The sequence below is a fragment of the Takifugu flavidus genome, chromosome 9, assembly GCF_003711565.1.
Source record: "Takifugu flavidus isolate HTHZ2018 chromosome 9, ASM371156v2, whole genome shotgun sequence".
Lineage (NCBI taxonomy): Eukaryota > Metazoa > Chordata > Actinopteri > Tetraodontiformes > Tetraodontidae > Takifugu > Takifugu flavidus.
The window spans coordinates 1,728,238-1,746,465 of NC_079528.1; the positions used below are offsets into that span (position 1 = coordinate 1,728,238).

Sequence of the window (18,228 nt, forward strand, 5' to 3'; positions counted from 1 at the left end):
GGTGGGTCCTGCAGCTTTGCACCATCCCGACCTTCACGTCTGCCTTGTGTTAATCAATCAGAAAGTGATGCGCTCGTCTGTGTGACGCAGACGCCAACAATAACACCACTTGAGGTGACTCCGCCCAACCCCTTGGGTCTACCCCCCCCCCTCCCACACACACACACACACAAAAAAAATGTCTGGTTTTGGTTCCAAGGAAAAGAGAAAAATCTCAGATCCAGAAGCAGCATCCTGCAAAACAGTAAATGTGTTTGCGTCTGTCTTCTGTGTGACTTCTGTGACCTTAAACATGGGTGAACAGTCTCTCTCTCTCTCACACACACACACACACACACACACACACACACACACACACACACAGCAGAGCCTTTTTCTGATCCCACCTTTCATTTTTACGAGGCTCTTAAAGTCACCCAGTTGATTTATTGTTCACCTTCTGTCAAGTTTCTGTAAATACCAGGTGGTTTATTCCAAAAGAAATTATATATTTGAGGCAAAAATGCAGTCTTTTTAAATTCAGTGGCATTTAGGTTACCTAGACAAATCATTAAGGAAAGTGATTTTAAAAATGTATTAAAAAAAATAACCCTTTCTGGGCTTATAAAATTCTAATTACTTTTAAGAAATAATGACATGAGGACAACATTTGAAGAGAGTTGCATAGAGAACACCAGCGGTGCTCTGGTGCCCTCTTCCTTCACATGGACACAACAACAGCTGCTCGTCTGAGGGAAAGTCAAGCAACAGCACCCCCCCCCCCCCCCCCCCCCCCCCCCCCCCCCCAGGTCCAGCTCTATCCTTGCAGGCAAACGTGGTGCTGCGTTTCCATGGCGAAGGCGTGAATCTCTTCATAAATGCTTCCAGTCTGACTGCATAAAGTAACAGGTTCATTATGTGTCTGAAGGGTTCTGTGGCCTTTGGTGTTTTATTCAACACTAATGTGTGATAAATGACAAAAGCCAGACGTACGGCCCTCCTTGGTGAAGCTTTGTATTGCTGCGAGGTTGATGCTTATGAAATAGCAGCCAGAGGGGAAAACTGGGCTTCTGATGTTTGCTGACTGCATCAGTAATGACTGCTTGCAGGCTTGTCACCTCGTCACCAACTGCAGCCTCGTTAAAAGGCTGCCAGACCGCCGAGACCCAACACAGAACTCCATAGGAGGCAGCGTGGGAGTCCCACTGGCAGACAGGGACAGGAATCAGCCCCCGACTGCCAGTCAGCATCATTACAGCCTGGAGGAGCTTCTCCGCACTTTGAGGGCACGGGGTGGTGTTTGCTGGCACGTCGTGTTAATGTCATTTAACCGGTTATTCTCCCACTAAGTTGGGAAAAATTCAAGGTCAGGTAAAGTGAAAGGAGACCGGCTGGACTCTGCATAGACAGTTTATGAATGATGAAAGTAATCTTGATTCCTACAAAGGCCTTATTCAAACCTGTCAGCTTTCACTGTCCTGTCGTGTTTTCTTGGTGAACCTGATTGATGCTGGTTTCCACAGCTTTCTTGACATTTGACCACATCAAGGGCATTTTCCAGTTTAAATTATATACAGGTCTATTTTTTGCAATTACAGGCAATGGCTACATATTATTTTGAATTTTAAAAACAACATGCCAGGAAGCATTAAATGCTGCTTTTTTAAGTATGGTTTAATTTTAAAAACTTCATTGATCTCATCTGGATCTCAATTCAGACACATCTCGTCACGATTTGTACTACATACAAAGTAAAAGGAGGAAAAAGAAGTTTGAAAGGACATCAAGAGATCTTTGACTAAAAAAAATACAATGACGATACACAAAGTTCCAGTTTTTCTGAAAACTCACAGTAGTTCTGTTGGGTTCAGCTTGATGACTTTTGCAGCTCAATGGCTCCACCCAGCGGCAACAGGCGGAACTGCTGTTGCAGCTTTTGGCCTATCCAAATATAACCACCTATCTAATGCTACATTGAGGTTAAGAACCATCTGTATACAGACATGAGATGTTTTGAAAATTGAATAGATTGATTTAGTAGTTCTGACTGTATTTTATCTTTAATCATTTTGTTTACACATTGAGGGAACAAAGCGTTAACACCATGTTCACTCTTCAGCGCCTGTGAAGGAACTCAACAGGATTCAGCCAACAAACAGTTTATAACAAATCCTCAGGACCATCCTCTCTTAACACTCAAACAACAATCAAAAGACAGGCCTTCAGAAGCCGTTCAAAAACAAATAAATCAGGCTCCGATCCCCCGCACCAGTGAATACTAAGACAGCTAAGGTCGAAGCCTAAATGCAACCCAGATCTCCGAGCGGTGCGTTTTGTACATGGCGGGGTGTTTGGTGTCGAAGCCTGTGGCTGGAGGACCGCAGGTCTGTGCCTGTGCCTGTCCATCTCCTGTGGTCTTACGAGGTGATGCGGACATGTCCTAGTCGTCTTTGCCCTTCCCTTTCGGCGCGCCTTCATTCCAGGCCACGTAAACAAACAAAGCCAAAACCACATGCACGGCGAGCACTGCAACGATGGCTGCGTAGAAGTAGCTGTCAGAGCTCGACATCTTCATCGAACCTGGGGAGAGACGGTGCAGGATGACATCAAACGGGCATTTAATGGTCCTACAGGCACAGGGGGCGGTTTTGGACCTTCAGGCCTGCTTAGACTAACAGATGAGAATGTTTAATCTAAATAGAGGTGACTCAGAATTGTGCTCTTCAGTATTCCCACCATGAAGACTGGTGAGAACAGGCGCAATTCCCATCAGTCTTTTTTTTTTTTTTCTATTTTCAGAGAACCCGCTGTGCATTTAAAACAAACTGAGAAATAGCTCTTTGTTGTTGTCCCTCACTACCTGGAGATTAACACACAGATATTATAAAAGACATATCAGCTGACCAAAAGATACCCTAATTATCCAACAGGATGTCAAGTCCAGAATCCGACAGGGGCTGTGGTTTCTGTTCAAAGCTTTGAACTAGAGGAATATCAGACTTCAGAATCTCTCCCTTTTCCATCCTAGACTGTTTAGGTACAATTGTACGTTATATCCTCCAAACACAAACGAAGTAGTGTTACCCTCAAAGATGTAGGCCTTTGATGCGAAGTAGAGTCCAATAGGCAGCGTGACCATCAGGACAGTGAAGAAAAGTAGCGTCTTCAGGGCTGAAACCAGGGAGCCTTCATTCCTGCAAAGGAGTGCAAAAGTTCAAGCGTTTGCAGAGGCACCACGGCATCTTTTCATCTCTTTCACGGTGGCTACTTGGCAATAGCTTTACCACGTGAAATACAAGTCATCTGTATTTCCTGACAAGTGTTTAGCATCACACCGCGAGGAGGCGAGAGTTTTTGTGGAGGTCAACCTCTCCTCTGTATTCAGACCAGCTAGTACTTGAAGCTAAGATGCTAGCTAATCTTAGCCGTTTGTTTGAATTGAATTACGTTACTCCTCACCCTCTGTAATAGGCCGGCGGTCCGGCAGACGTGTCCGCGGAGGGTCTAAAAGAACCGTCCATTGCTGCGCTGACAGGGGGGCTGAACGGGTCTATAAAGATGGCTAAGAGGCGCCTTTTACAACTGCGTCGCTTCTTTGTCGCTGTCACGGATAAAACTACTTCCGCATGAGGTCACGAGACCATCACATGACAATTTTTACACGCGCGAAGTCTCGTCAAAACACGCGAGACAAGAAGAGATTTTATATCAAATTTCCAACTTAATTTGATTCCCAGGTACAAAAACATGAAACATTAAACGTAATGATATTTTTGAAATAGTTTTAGAACAAACGAATATATTTTTGGGAGTGGTATTTAAATTCAGAAACCTTTATTCTCAATAAAAAAAAAATACATTTGATAACCCTTATCCAGGCATCACTGGTCAATTTATTCCCATTCCTATGGTTGGACTCAATAAATGGTAGTATTTGGTTTTAAAATGTTTTAGTCATTTTCAAGGATCTTTAATTGCAGTTTTACACAATTGTTTTAGTTGGGGGAGAGAGTCTCCCCTAAGGGTGCAATTGCATAATATGCACTTGACAACCTGCTCCTGAATAATGGAACAATGTTAGGTATTCCTTGTTCAATTGCTGATGTAACAGAGTCATTCAGTCCATTTTCTGGCTGGCTATATATCGTACCTTTACTATCATTCAGTGACTGTGTTCCTGGCAGAATCTCCCTGGCTGGGCGTCAAGGCGTGGCACTTTCTGCTCCAATTGGTTCTGTTTCATTTGGCCTCCTGCTCAGCAGGTTCCCTGAAACCACATTTTATCTGAAAAGCTTCTTAGGAGACCACACGGAGGACAGATGAAGTGTGTGTGTTTAAATAGTTCTTTCTTTTGCAAAGTCAAAAGATCCAAATCTATCACAAATCAAAACCTTTTTGCAGAAGGAACCACTGAGAGCTATTATGAAACTCTTCTTTTCTCAACATCCTCCTTATATCACCCCCTATTAACAAAGGAGCATGTTGTATGAATTTTAAAGTTTATTTATTCCACACAATCGGAGCCCATTATTAAAAGGAAACATTTCAGCCATGTCAGAAACGAGCACCATAAAACAAACAGTCTGGCCTCTGTGCATAAACAGGTCATCAGTAATTGTTCCAGATCAAAATTGCATCCTCCTGGTACCCAAAATACGCTGTGCTTTATTTTCTCTGGAAACGGATTCAAAACTAAAAATTAATTAAATGCCTTTTTCTGTATTGAGCTTTGGGAATAGTCCGCAAACCACAGAGGAAAACGCTGACCAAACATGTTCGCCCCGCTACGGTGGGATTATGAATTATAATACAAAACAATATTTAAAAAAAAAAAAACTGCATCTAAAATCACAGCTGGACTTAAAGTGAGTTCTCTGTGGAATAACAGAGGAGTTCTGGCTGGGGGGTCTTCTGTCGCAACTTCAATATTAGATTCTCGTTCCCTGTAGGCCGACCTCGACCCCTGGCCCTTTTGACGTGCTTCCCATCAGCTCTGTTGTCTCAACCTCCCCACTGACCCTCAGCTACACCTTTTTTTTTGTATTTCGCGTGTCACCAGCACTCTGAGTCAAACATGAGACACCTGTTGTTCAGAATCACGTGTCCTTCAGTGAATATTAAACCCGCTGCCGCATAGAATAATTACCACCTATGGAGTTTCCATTTGAAATAAGAGACAAGCACACAACGCACTTTAAAATAGCTGCCTGTTATTTCCAGCTTTGGTATTTACTGGGTGTGTCTTATTAGCGTACTCCAAAGTTTCTTTGTTTATCCCTCTCGTGTTCCATACACGTGTTTCACCTGATCTCCATGCAATTACATCTATGGTATTTAAAATGTAGAACCTTCCGTTGCTTAGCAAAGGGGAAACAAAGGTCCTTGCTCCACAGGGAGGACTCCAAATGTCATTACATCAGTGACCGGGCTCCCTGGAGAGCATCTTCTCGAATCTTTTTTTCGTCAGAAAAATGCCGTTGGGGTCACTTTATTAAGTTGTGTCCACTAATGGGTACTTTATTGGATCAGAGAATTATCAGACGTCGTAAAAGTGACGGGCTAAACAAATGGTCAAGCACAAGCTCATATTTCTGCCATGACGCTTGAATGAAAAAAAAATTGCATTTTGTCTATAAAAGGGGGATTATGGGAGCCGACGGGCAACAATAGTGCTGCTCATCATGTAATTCTTCATGAAAGGATGGAAACGGTACCTCTTTAGAATGACACCGGCGTTGTCCCCTGTTGGCGACGCGTCCTTTGTTGAGCGTGCCGGCGGGGACCTGTCCCGGCCTCTCCATTAGCCAGGTCTGTGAGCAGGAGGGACGGTGCGGAACCCACCGGGTACCCGCTGAGTCCAGTAGAGGGCAGAGTAGAATAAATGACTGCCCTGCTGCAACCAACGTAGTCTTGCCCCTCCAGGTCTGATGGTGGGGCGACCACACCCCACCTTACCTCCCCACCCTCCACGACTGTTAGCACAACTAAGCTGTCTTGAATGATGACGGCCACACAGAAGAAAACCTGGTGAATCTGATCATCCAGAGTCACATCTGTTATATGCCGTGATTCCACCCGAAGCATCAAACAATGTCGCGCTGTTGTTTTTCCTGTTCTTATTGTGTGGACAACAGCAGCTCCTCCAGGTATCATTGTGATCCACGGGCCTCTGGGACATTTAGAAGCACATTATATGCATGAGAACACAGGCGGGACTGAACTTCATGCACAAATCCATTAGGAGGCTTTCTACTGGGGCAGCAGTCCCATCAAGAGACCCCCACTGCTGTAAAATGCAATGATGTGCAAGAGCTAGCTGTAGAAATTCCTCCGTGTACCGAGGGGAATTTTGCCGAGGCTCATCCAGAAGGCGAAAAAAAGCCCCATCACGATTGAGTGTCATATAATGCCTCATCCCTCATCCACTTTTATGCCAACTGCATTAGGGGCCATTCTCTGCCATGGTGGAAGTAATCTTTATGTCCCACTAATGAGAACGTGTTTCTCGTGGGCTCTTTGGCTTCCCCTCGTCCTACCAAGGACAGGAAACAACATTAGGAAATGTACAGCTGTTGCTGGGCCACTAAAAACAAATTTTGCTCAGATTTGTGGTCAGTGATGCTCACCGACCCTGATGCTGCACATGTGTCTGATTTTACCTCTTTTAATCTGGATATTAGGCAACATTACATTCAGATTTTATTGACATATACAGCTGTGAGTTGTCAGGATCAGGCTTGGTGATGTGGATAGATCGTGCTGACCTTGGGAGCCACGTTTCCGAGAGCAACCACACTTCACATTAAATAACTGGCAAAATGACAGTTGGAGCGGGTGGACGAGGAGGCCATTTAAAGCGTCTGCAAAAACTGGGCTGTTTTTTGCGATACAAAGTTTTCCCTCCACATATTTGCGAGCACCGACCATGACGTCTTATCAGCCACAAGATTAAACCCACTGACAACAACAACGAATTAGACCCCGAATATCTTTCAGGAATATGAGAAGGAGCCCGAGGCTTTGGCCTGACCTCCAGATTCCAATCTAATCAGGAATTAATGGGACTGGAAATAACATATAAGCCCCACCCTTCACACAAGAGTGGGTCCATCGCCAGTCATTGCTAATGCTCAGGTGCCAGCAAGATGGGACATGGGAATTTAGATTGCGATATCAATCGAGTCAATATCAAAGACGCTATTTTACTTTATGATCAACAGTGTTTGTTCATGCTTAATTATGTGTCATTCATGTGCTGTTCTTCATATTCAAGGCACTCAAAAGCTAAGCTAACTTTTGCAAACCTTAGATCGTAACATCTGAGTGGAAGAGGTATCGATCTTTACATTTAGCACCTGGCTGGAAAGCAGAAAAGCGTATATCTAAAAGAGTAATAAATGAAGCAAGCTGGAACAGAAGGTGTGGGGGGGGGGACCATTAGTCTCTGACTCTTTGGTGTAAGAGCAGACTGGCATCTTCCCTGAAGCCCCTGTAGCCACTCATCTGTAGCTGACCCCGCACTGGCACATGGGCAGTCTCTGCCTTCCACATCACATGCGCCGACTCATATGATTGCAGGCAGCGTCGAACAGTTTTGTGCCATTTTGCTGCCCCACGATTTGATGGCAGCTGGCTACGTGATGCGGCGTCGTTCTCGTTCCTGCATATATAATGGTTGGCAGAGGGTTTAATGAAGCCAGGCAGCAGGCAGCCTGTCCAAAACTCCATCGCAGCGAAGCACGACACAACATTATAAAAGAGCTCTGAGAGGAAATGTAAAATATTCATAAAGACTTTGCAGCAGACACTGGTAATGTGCGATGTCGTTTGTATTCCGGTGAAGTTTAGTGCATCAGGAATGCATCGCATTGACATCTGTGGGCCTCGCTGTGTGGTGAAACATTCAGCGCTCGTCTCTTCTCAGTGACATGTGGCCGGGCGCAGTCGCACTATCACAAAATTACATTTGTGAGTCCTGATGCATGGCTTGCCTCATGGGCATTTTGCAAATTACAGCTGGCTTTGTTTATTGGTTCTTTCTTATCGTACTTTAAGTCTGGTTTTTAGCATCTATTTCATCACTTTTAGTAAAACCGGGGTCGCGTGTGCTGACCTGGTCAACCTTTGAATTCGCACATGCAACAGATGAAACCTGTTATAGAGTGTATTAACCATGAAAACCAGTAGAAGGATGAGGAAGCCGTCATTAAAGGAAAAATCAAAGACATTTAATAAAGGCAGGGTAAATTATCGGATCCAAACTTTAGCCATTTATCCAAAAGTGAGACTGGATCATTAATACAGTTGTTTACTAAAATCCACCCAGCTCTATTAATGTCAACCTGGCCAAACATGATATGAATAAATTACCTTTCAGCATCAAAGGAAATAACAACAACAACCCCAAAACCTTAAAACACAGCCGGAACATTTTGTTCATCCCCCAGTGGTGGGTTGCGGTATTGGTCATAATTTTCTGACCCTTACTAAAAACTAAATCTCCATATTTGGGACATTCTGGCTACATTAATTATACAGCAGAAACACAATCACATTTTTTATCCTTTTTTGGCTAATATGAAGATGAAGGCTCTCATCCAGGTTTCCTCTAGTCTAGTATGTTTTTCTTCACTGTAAAACATGTGCATCACATCATTCTCAGTGATAAGAACCTTTGAAGTGCCTTTTGATCCATTTCCACTTCCGAAATGATGAAGCTGGGTGAGCCTCTATAGTGTCACACGTGCTGTTGAAAAAGCCTTCTTATGGTTTGTAAGGGTCTGTGGAATTCAGCTATTTGACCAAAAAGGCACAATGGAACAAGTGTTTTTTTAAACCTTGTGTGAAAACCTCAATTTTATGCTGGATGACTCATTAGTGATGCCCTAATTCTAACATTAACCATATGTTACCCATCTTAATATTAGGCTTGTATCAGGGTCCCATCGGTCACTCTGATAAACACACTTAAGGGGTCCTTTTTTGTTGTTGGGTTAGTGTAGGAATAATGATCAAGCACTTCATGTACAATCACTCTCACACTGGCCTTTCACTGGTTCAGTTCCCCACATGACGAAACCAATGAGACAACAGCAGAACGTCTCTTAAAGTCTTTTTTTTTTTTTTTTAAAGAATCCCAAAGTTACGTCTGGTAAGAAAAGGCACGGGGTGTCACATGTGCTCGGCGTGGCTCCAGCAGACGTTGAGGCTCCCGGTCAGACGTTGGTCAACACGTTTAACTCTGCTAGGTTGTTGTTGGTGACAGCAGGCGAGGGTTTGCTCTTCAGGCCCTCTGTGGCGCACCGCGACGTCTCCGTGAGGAGCAGACGGGGGATGCAGACAGCCAGAAGGATCGTCTTGTATTCTTTGCGAAAGTTTTGGTTGAGCAGTCCGTATATGATGGCGTTGAGGCAGCTGTTGAAGTACGCCATGAAGTAACTCGTGACGAAGAGCCACTCGGGGATGTTGGGGGCCACCTTGACGGGGTTGATAGCCACGGCCAGGCCGATGAGGTTGAGCGGAGCCCAGCACACGGCGAACAACACAAACACCATAAACATCATCAGGAAGTTCCTCACGTCGCTCGGCTTCAGCTTGGGACGTTGGTCGGGTTTGACCCGCTGCTTGACTTGAATCACCAGCACCCATATCCTCAGGTAGCAGTAGGAGACCACCAGTACTGGGATCAGAAAGTGTATGACCACCACTGAGATGGTGTAGTAGGAGCTGACCGTCTGGGTGAAGGTGCAGGAGTAGATGCGCGGGTCGTACTGCAGGGAGCCGACGAAGAAGTTGGGCACGGTGGCGAGGGCGGTGAGGAGCCAGGTGAGGCCCAGGTAGCAGCAGGTGTTCCTCAGGCTGTAGAGCCGGTCGTAGTGGAGGCTGTGGCAGATGTAGCAGTAACGGTTAATAGCGATGGCGGTGATGTTGAAAATGGAGCCAATGACGCTGAGGCCCATGATGAAGCCGCTGGCCTGGCAGTGCAGGTCCCCCATGGTCCAGTCATTGTGGAAGATGGCTGTCAGAACCAGGGGGTAGGGGTACAGCGCCACCACCAGGTCCGCCACAGACAAACTCACCACGAAGATGTTGCCTGGGGAAACAAGAGGAGGTTTAGATAAGTGACAAAACATGGGTGAAACTGGTGTATAATTTAAGCAGACAGTAACCCTTTTTCACTTTCTGCTCCAGGTTATGGAGTCCTGAAATAAACCGGGTCCCTGGAGTTGCAACTGTGACTTCCTATCATGAAAGAGCAGCTTCATTGTGTCCTCTGTGGCATATTTCCATGAGGATTCTACCACACAGACTTCACTGTAGCATTCAACTTTTTGACTGGCTCTTTCTCCAGCAAACTTTCTCCCACTCCTGCCCGATATACATATTTATGAACACGCGCTCATTCTTTATTCAAATATATTTTTGGATGAGATAAAACTATTTAAAATGACACACAGTTAAATGAAAGTACACATTTTTAGCTGTACACATACAACAGATTATAGATCAAGGGCCCTTTTTTTTGAGGGGGGGGGGGTGATTCATAGTACTACAAAAGGAAGTGCCAGCGGGGGCAGCGTGCCATGTGTTCGTTAGCTGCACTAGGTGTGCCGCCATCACAGTTTATTCTTACTCATAAACATAGAAATAGAGAATAATGGCAGGAAGGGCGATGACAAGGTCCAGCCCCAGCGATGGTGCGCCGAATCGTGCGCCTCAGCTCGGAGATTTGACAACCGCCTGGGGAAAGCTCCATGTCTCTGACACCTATTACTGTGGGCGTCTTTCTTCTACATGGTGTTTTACTGTCGATAGGCACGACATCCCTGTGACTGGAGAGGGCTACTGGTTCTCATGGGAGCTCCCAGTGTGGTGTGTTATTTTTTTGTTGGCTTTAGAAACATTAGAACATACAGTATATGGCCAATAACATGTGTATTCCTTTAATAGTGACCAATAAAGCTCGTGCTTGACTCAGATAACCTCAGATACTCCCAGACCTCATGATGCTTCAGCCTTTTTCTGAAGTGAACTGGCAAATCTCACAACGAATGCACTATTAAGCTGCTTTGTTTGCCCTTCTATTCCCCAGTCTCCTCCTTTTTTACCCGCCCTGCCATAATCAATGGTTGTTGATGTTGTTTTTATTGACTCTCTCTCTCTTCTCTCCACCTCCACCTGTAAAATGCAAATCAAATGCATTGCCATTAACCCCAGATGGAGCCTTATAAATATTTTGTGCTATCCAGTAGGCTAACGCATCAGCAACGGTTATCATTATTCTGCCAAAGCCACAACTTTCGTCATCATCGCCGCTGCACCCGTATCTTCAGGATGATGGTAACAGAAAACGCGCCACCATGAGTGTAACCTTGCAGAGCAGTTAGCTGTGCATGCGTTCTTGTTTCCCTTTTTTGTAATGTAGCAAACAGGATTCTTCCCAAGCTTCTTTGCCTCAGGAAACAGTCACACACAGAGGACATAAAAACCAGAACATGGACATTGGTGGCATTAGATTACACCCAAACATCCTGTCCTCCTGGGGTTTGTGCATTTTACTAGATCCTCTCTGAGGACTTAAATCATAAAATTGTCTGGTTTTTACTGTTTAGCTGAGAGGAAGTAAAATAAATGAAGTCTATTGTTGGGCCAGATGAGACAAATATATTAAAGTGGATGAGAAGTATAGAAACTCCAAAACTTCTCATTCTGGCTATTTCTGCCACCACATCAGCGATGACGATGACACAAATCTTTTTCTGTCAATAATCAGTCACTGGTTGTAGCGTTGCTCACTGGGATCAAATGTTTTGGATTTAACCTAAGCCACCTCCCCAAGTTCAAACACAAAGTCTCAGACAACAGCTGAAACAACAGCCCATGACTGACACGCACGAAGGCAGCGGATTTAAAACGCACCTCTGCTGAGTCCCTCGCTGTTTAGAGAGGACTCACAGCCTGCAGTAACAGGGGAGGTCCTTCTGTTTTCATTCCACTTTTTATTCATTGACAATCATTGTTATACTCTCGCGTTGTGGGGACTTGCTAATGTTTGCCAGGATAAAAATAAAAGCGTTTGTGAGGAGGTCTGTCAGCTTGGATTTGCAGTGCTCAGCTTGGAGCGTGTGTCAGTGTGCAGAGGTTTAATTCCTGCCTGACAGCATGCAGCTTCATGTAATCGTGCAGACTTACTGGACAGAATACGCTACAGCTTCACAGGTCTCTGTGGCTGACCCCCCCCCCCCCACACACACACACACACTTCCAGTTATAGACGGTGAGGTAAGTGTTAAAACACCTCTGAGAAGCTTTCTCTAAAGCAACCAATTATTCTCCCTCTCTGCCTCTTTCTCAAATAGTCTTAAACTCTTGATTAATTCAGACCTGGCTGCCTTCCTGCTCATCACATCCTGGACTCTAAATATTATTTTCAATGATCTCGTAACACGAGAGACGCTCCATATATGCTATCAGAACAGAGCTATTATTAACAGGAGTGGGTTGGAAAGAGGCTTCCCTGGATCATCACCATCACGGAGAGATGACTTATGGCCTTTTTCTCTCCGCGACGCCGATGTCCTCCATAAATTTTCATCCCGATTTGGCTCGTGAGACTCTTGACCAAGTTTAGCACTACTCTACGTTAACACCACGAGTGTACTCTACATTAACGAGTGTTAACGTAGAGTAGTGCTAAACTCATCGATATCTAAAATATATCTTTCTGGGTAGAGCTGGATCTATGTTGGAATATTTAGAGCAGGAGTCTAGCTGGAGTAATAACACAGAATAAGCATGGGGGGGGGGGGGGGGGGGGGGCAACATGCGAGATAAACAGAGCCACAAAAAGCTGCCAGCCTCTTTCCAATCTGATGACTTGCGTCACGAGTGCCACGTCTCGCTGGCTCGTGTGCCTCTGTCAAACCCATCGTCTGTATCCCATCACTCCCACTGCTTTTACAGGAAACGTGATCCACTCCGCTTTGATGCACCCGGCTATATTTATGCACCTTCAGAAATCCCGAAAAACTGTGGAGGAGTGCTGGCACGGCTTCAAACGGGCGGAATGTAGCAGGGTTTGTTTTGACAGACGCTGCCGATCCCAAATTAGCTATAATATACAGTGAAGTCAGAAAATCTTTAGACCCTGGCACTATTTTCCACATTTTGTGTCCTTGTGTTAAAACTTAAAACTAAAACTTTGCATTGACACGAGCACTCTCGCTCTCTGCAATGACACCACAACTTTTAGATGTTTCCACACTTGATGGAAGTTTGTTTGTAAATTCTGGACATGAGTTGGAAAGACACACCTGTCTATAAAGGGTCTGACGGCTGATAGAGTCAAAACTAGACCATTAGACCGTATGGAGACACAGATCTGGTGAAGGTTACTAAACACTTCCGCTACACTGGTGGTTCCTGAGGGCACAGTGGTCTCCATTATTCTGGTAGATCAGCTCTTCATTCGCTCCACATATCCTGCGTGTGGATGAGAAAACGTTCACGAGATTCAGCTGTCAGTTATATCTGAAGGTCCAGATGAAATCCCATCAAAAACACCTTTTCTGTGTCTGAGACTGGGTGGAGTAGAAGCTGGTCAGGACCTGAGACTGGGCTGAAGATCCACCTTCTAACACCCTGTCCAACCAGGTAGAGGCAGAGAAGCTCTGCAGAGATCCCAAACCCAAGAAGGGTGGAAGCTGTCAGTGCTGCCCAAGTTGCTGCAGCAACTGTGCGAATGTTCCTCTCATCAATGCCTCTAATTACAGCGGCGGAAGGTTTTTTTGAGGACCACAACGTGTTTTTAATGCGCGATTACAAACGGATGTCTTCCTCCCTCCTTACAACCCCAAATGTCAGCTGAGATTTTCTTGTCAGGAAGAGGAGAACGGTCTAATCTTGTGGACAAAGTCATATTCCCCACGGATCTGTTCTATCAATTTAAATTGGCTTCTGGTTTGACTCACGACGTCTTCTGACTCAATTAGGCCCTGCCCCCACACACCCAGTGTCTTCGTCTTTTTTAAAAGATTTTATTCACCGTCTTTGAAGAGATTTGTGCCCCCCCCCCCCCCCCCCCCCACACACACACACACACCTCCCACTGCAGCCGGCCAAGGCCCGTAAACCACACGCGCATCCAGTCTTGTGGTTTTTTGTTCCTAGCCCCCATCTGCCCCCCTCCCATCAGCTCTCCTTCTTTGTCTACATCTCCACGGTTCTGCAGTGTATTTTTAGGAGGCTAACGCCGGTGGAAAGCTCCTGCTTTTGCGCTCCGTTGGCAGTCCTGCGGTGGCACGCCGCCCCCTTTGAACCTTCACTCGATGGATCCTCTCACACATGAGCGCACGAGAGAGAACACGTGGCGCCGGTTCTTCAAGACGTCAAGGTGCGCCGGCGGAATCGCTCCTTTCCCCTTTATTTGACTCAGAGTGGTACAGAGCAGGGGTGCGGGGGATGGCGGTGGGGAGGCAGCATGAGAGGCGAGCGTGTTGAAGTGAAGCAGAGCGGAAATGTTGCGGCGCTCCTGCTGCTGCGTGAGGAGCCAACCAGCAGTCTGGATAGCGCGTAATAGGCGGAGGAGATGCAATGTTTTCTGCCTGGATTCCGCCAAACTATATTTTCCGCGCGCAGTCTGTAAAATCACCTCAGCGCATCACTCATGATTTAGTTTGGGGGACTCTGGGGACGTCGTGCTCTGCCGTGCACATCTGCCCTCACAGCTATCTGCTGCTGCAGAAAGGGCAAATAGGCATGGTTTGAATCCATCCTTTGGCTTTCAATTAAACATTGATACCAAGTGAAGCAGGCTATATATAGCAACAGAGGGGAATTTGGCGAGAGGCTAACGACGCTAACAGTTTTCAGTCACTTAAGGACACGGGGAGGGCGGGCATGATGACGGGAGGCGTAGGGTTGCGCTGGTACCATGATACTGGTATGGTACTCGCGTGTGATGGGACCAGGTCAGCCTAATCCGGATGCACCCTGTCCATGTTGCACCAGTGTGAGTGAGACTTTTGAACGGGCCATTTACCCCCTCGCTATTGTTCGAGACCAGTCGACTGTGGCATTTTTGCAAACCCGGTAATCAAATTATTCTTCGGGGCCTACGGGACTTCTTACCAATCAGTGGCTGTTTCTTTTTTTTGATGGAGGGAACACGTTTGTTACGTAACACACTTGAAATTGTCATCTAAACGCCAGCATTACAAACACTTATTGACCCCAGCCCGCTGCCTCATCAGAGCGTCATTATTCTGGATCTGTCATACAAAATGTAAAAAACAAAACAAAAGATAATAATCCCTGTTTTAACCCTTTTTACCAATTCCTGCTTCTGGAAGAATGGTCTGATGAGGTGACTCGTGTTGTGTGATTATGTATAAGTAGAACATCACAAGGTTCCTTCGTGTAAATAAAATTAAATGTGTTTTATGGCTCTTGTGGTTGGAGAGGCCTGTCTTCTCTTTAGCAACACTGTTTCTGAAGTCACGAACCCTGTAGGGCTCCATGTATGTATTTCTGAGGCTATCCTGTGACCGCCTCTTTAACTGTTTTTATTTCCTGGGTTGTTATTGTTGTTGTTTGTTGCCTGTGCCACAGAGGAGCAGATCCTTCGCGCGCTATTGATAGTCGCATCAAGACGTGACCAACTGAGGCATTTCCACAGGCCAGAAAATGAAAAGAGAGGGGAAATAATGATTTACTTTTTTTCTGGCAGAATCAATATTTTCCTTGGCCACTCTTGCTGGAAAACTAGTGCGCCCCAGAGAGCCGTCATGAGTGTCAGACACAATCAGGTCGCTACATGTTATATTATATAATTTCAGTCATGAATGAGAAGAGGGGGCCATTCCGCACACCGGAGGTCAATCTGACAGGGGCTGATATTACTGATGTATTTGTCAAACATCGATTCTGGCTCAACCGTAACTTCATTTTTGAAGTTATTTACATTTATTTGCATCTGAGGTTTTTTTTTCTCTTTTTACTTTCAATGTTTCAATCGTTCGTCTACTCTCCCCGCGTCTCACCTGCGTTCCTGAGTTTTTTGTTCCTGTACACGGACAGGATGACGAGGACGTTGCCCAGGATGTCCACCACGATGGTGAAGATCAGCACGCTGGCCAGCGCAGTGGACAATCCAGAAGACGCGCTCTCTCCGCAGCCGCTCTCGTTCCGGGACAAACACTTCGAACTGTTCTCATACTGGAGCTCCAAATCCATCTCTCCTCACGGTGCAGTGGTCATACTGGGCGAGTGGCGAGTCCAGTGGTCAGGTGGACGGCAGAACAACGGGATATCTCCAAGGCGGCGGAAGCATTCAGACTGGGTTTACGAGAGGCTGGATGTTGAACTTTTGAAGGCTCACGTCCACACTCCGCCTCCATGCGCGCAGAGGTGAGGGTGGAGAGGTGATCGTGGCCCCCCGCGGGGCAGGGCTACAACTGAGCGCGCACAGATGTGTGAAGGTAAATCCAGAGGTGAGAAAGGAGCCAGGAGCTGCTTCTTCCGCGCTGGTCACCGAAGCGCTCCGTGCGCGCCGCTCCATGCTGCCACAGCTCGCTCAGGAGGCATGTGCGTGCGCTCCTGCATGTGCGTAATGGAAATGAGCGGGCGCGGAGCTGCCAGTCAACGGGGAGTACACACGGGCTTGTGATGGAATGAAGACACACATGTGTGTGTGTGTGTTGGGGGGGGGGGTAATGTACCAGCAGCCCACCGAGCTTCTAATCAGGTAGTTATTTGTAGTTAATTTAAACTATAAAGATGTGCATCAGGGCGCAGTTGTTCCGGCTTGGGAAAACGCTCATTCTTGTTTTAGAGTTGTCAGGTTCCTTCGCGGAGCTTCCAACCCTGCGTCTGCATGGAAATGGCGCCGACGTGTGTCAAGGAAAGACTGTTACAGTGGAAGCGCGCCTGGATCGTCCCTCCGTCGCTAAAACGCAAATCAATAAATACCCTGAATAAATTGCACCAGTGGCATCACAGCTTCTTACATCAAGGGGAATTCTCTGGTTACGTCCCTTCCTCGGGCTCTCTTTTATATTCCTCAAGAACTGTGTCTAAGCTACAAGAGGAACAGTGTTTCAGTCAAGTGACAATCACAAGAGCCGTATGTTATGTGTCGTAAATAGAGCTAATGACGTTGTTATTCCAAAGGATAACTAGGTTTTAGTAAAAGGGTAAAAAGTGGGAGGTGAAATAGTTGAGAATTCCTGCAGCCACCCTGTCAGAGAGAACAGGTGCAGGATTTTGTAGTCTAAGACAAACAAATATGAGGAGACCAACAGCTGAAGGTCAGCTTAAAGACACACGCAACAGGAAAATACCAACAGGATCCTTGACACCATCCTTGACACAGCGTGCATGACAATTCCACCTCCATCTTATCGCAGAGCGCCAGACTGAGAACTGAGCAAACCTGCAAAGAGTTTGTTCTTTCCCGGGATGATTCAACCTTCCCTCGAAGATTGTTGACATTTCATTTCATCATTATACACGGCCTGGCCCGGATATGCGCCGGGGCCGCCAAGGTCGCTAATTGCTGAATTCACTCAAACCGTAGAAACAGGGGGGCCAGATAGGAACGGGCAGAGGTGGGGTGTCAGCCGCTACTTGGTATGGAAGACCGACACTTTTTGGGAATAACATCGACCCCATCTGAATGCAACGGACATCTGCTCAAACATGGCGAGGGTCTCGGGCGTTATCGCTCATCAGCAGAGACACAAAAATCATCGGCTGCGAAAGGTCACGGAAACAGCAGGTGCGTCGACCATTCTGTCACTTACACTGCCACATCTCTGAAGTCCGGCTCTTTCACCCCTCCATCCATCCATCTGTGCATCCGTTTAGCACCTAAACCTGCTGCCCTGTGGACGGGGGTCACCGGCTGAGGGACAGGTACACACCATGGACAGGTCGCCGCCCATCTCAGAGACGCACATCCTTCATTCCCGCACTCACACCCAGAGGCGGGTTGGTGTCTCCAGTCAACATGATTGGGCGTTTCATTTGGAGGAGATGGGGACCCCACACAAATAGTCCCTGAGACCCGACCCCGCGGCCTGGTTGCTAGGAGGCGGCTGCGCGGGTCTGCTGGGTGGTCACGATCAGCGCACAGCCACCACGCTGCTCTGATGATCTCCAAGGGCTGTGTGGATCTCACTCTTTATCCATATCCCACTTTGGGGATATACAACTACTCGATGTCTCCAGACTACATGATGACCTTCAGAC

General features: G+C 46.4%; 2 protein-coding genes across 2 annotated transcripts; both read right to left on the minus strand.

Moving 5' to 3' along the window:
• Positions 1-1,632: 1,632 nt before the first annotated feature.
• Positions 1,633-3,616, minus strand: vma21 (vacuolar ATPase assembly factor VMA21). Its single transcript, XM_057043271.1, has 3 exons — positions 3,439-3,616; positions 3,064-3,173; positions 1,633-2,559 (listed from the first exon to the last, which is right to left on the minus strand). The coding sequence occupies exons 1-3, from the start codon at positions 3,498-3,500 to the stop codon at positions 2,420-2,422; spliced, it is 312 nt and encodes a 103-aa protein (XP_056899251.1). The 5' UTR covers positions 3,501-3,616; the 3' UTR covers positions 1,633-2,419.
• Positions 3,617-8,185: 4,569 nt separating this feature from the next.
• On the minus strand, positions 8,186-16,632 carry mtnr1c (melatonin receptor 1C). The gene is made up of 2 exons (XM_057043343.1): positions 16,020-16,632; positions 8,186-10,072 (listed from the first exon to the last, which is right to left on the minus strand). Exons 1-2 carry the CDS (start codon positions 16,210-16,212, stop codon positions 9,195-9,197), a joined length of 1,071 nt encoding a protein of 356 aa, XP_056899323.1. The 5' UTR covers positions 16,213-16,632; the 3' UTR covers positions 8,186-9,194.
• Between the last annotated feature and the right edge of the window lie 1,596 nt (positions 16,633-18,228).

Bases quoted from the DNA above. Each gene is read 5' to 3' on its own strand.
- vma21 (XM_057043271.1), bottom strand. From the start codon at position 3,500: ATGGACGGTTCTTTTAGACCCTCCGCGGACACGTCTGCCGGACCGCCG. The intron at 3,174-3,438 runs GTGAGGAGTAAC...ACTCCTTTGCAG, and splicing joins CCGCCGGCCTATTACAGAGG to GAATGAAGGCTCCCTGGTTT. The intron at 2,560-3,063 runs GTAACACTACTT...GTCTCTCCCCAG, and splicing joins AAAGGCCTACATCTTTGAGG to GTTCGATGAAGATGTCGAGC.
- mtnr1c (XM_057043343.1), bottom strand. From the start codon at position 16,212: ATGGATTTGGAGCTCCAGTATGAGAACAGTTCGAAGTGTTTGTCCCGG. The intron at 10,073-16,019 runs GTGAGACGCGGG...TTGTTTCCCCAG, and splicing joins CAAAAAACTCAGGAACGCAG to GCAACATCTTCGTGGTGAGT.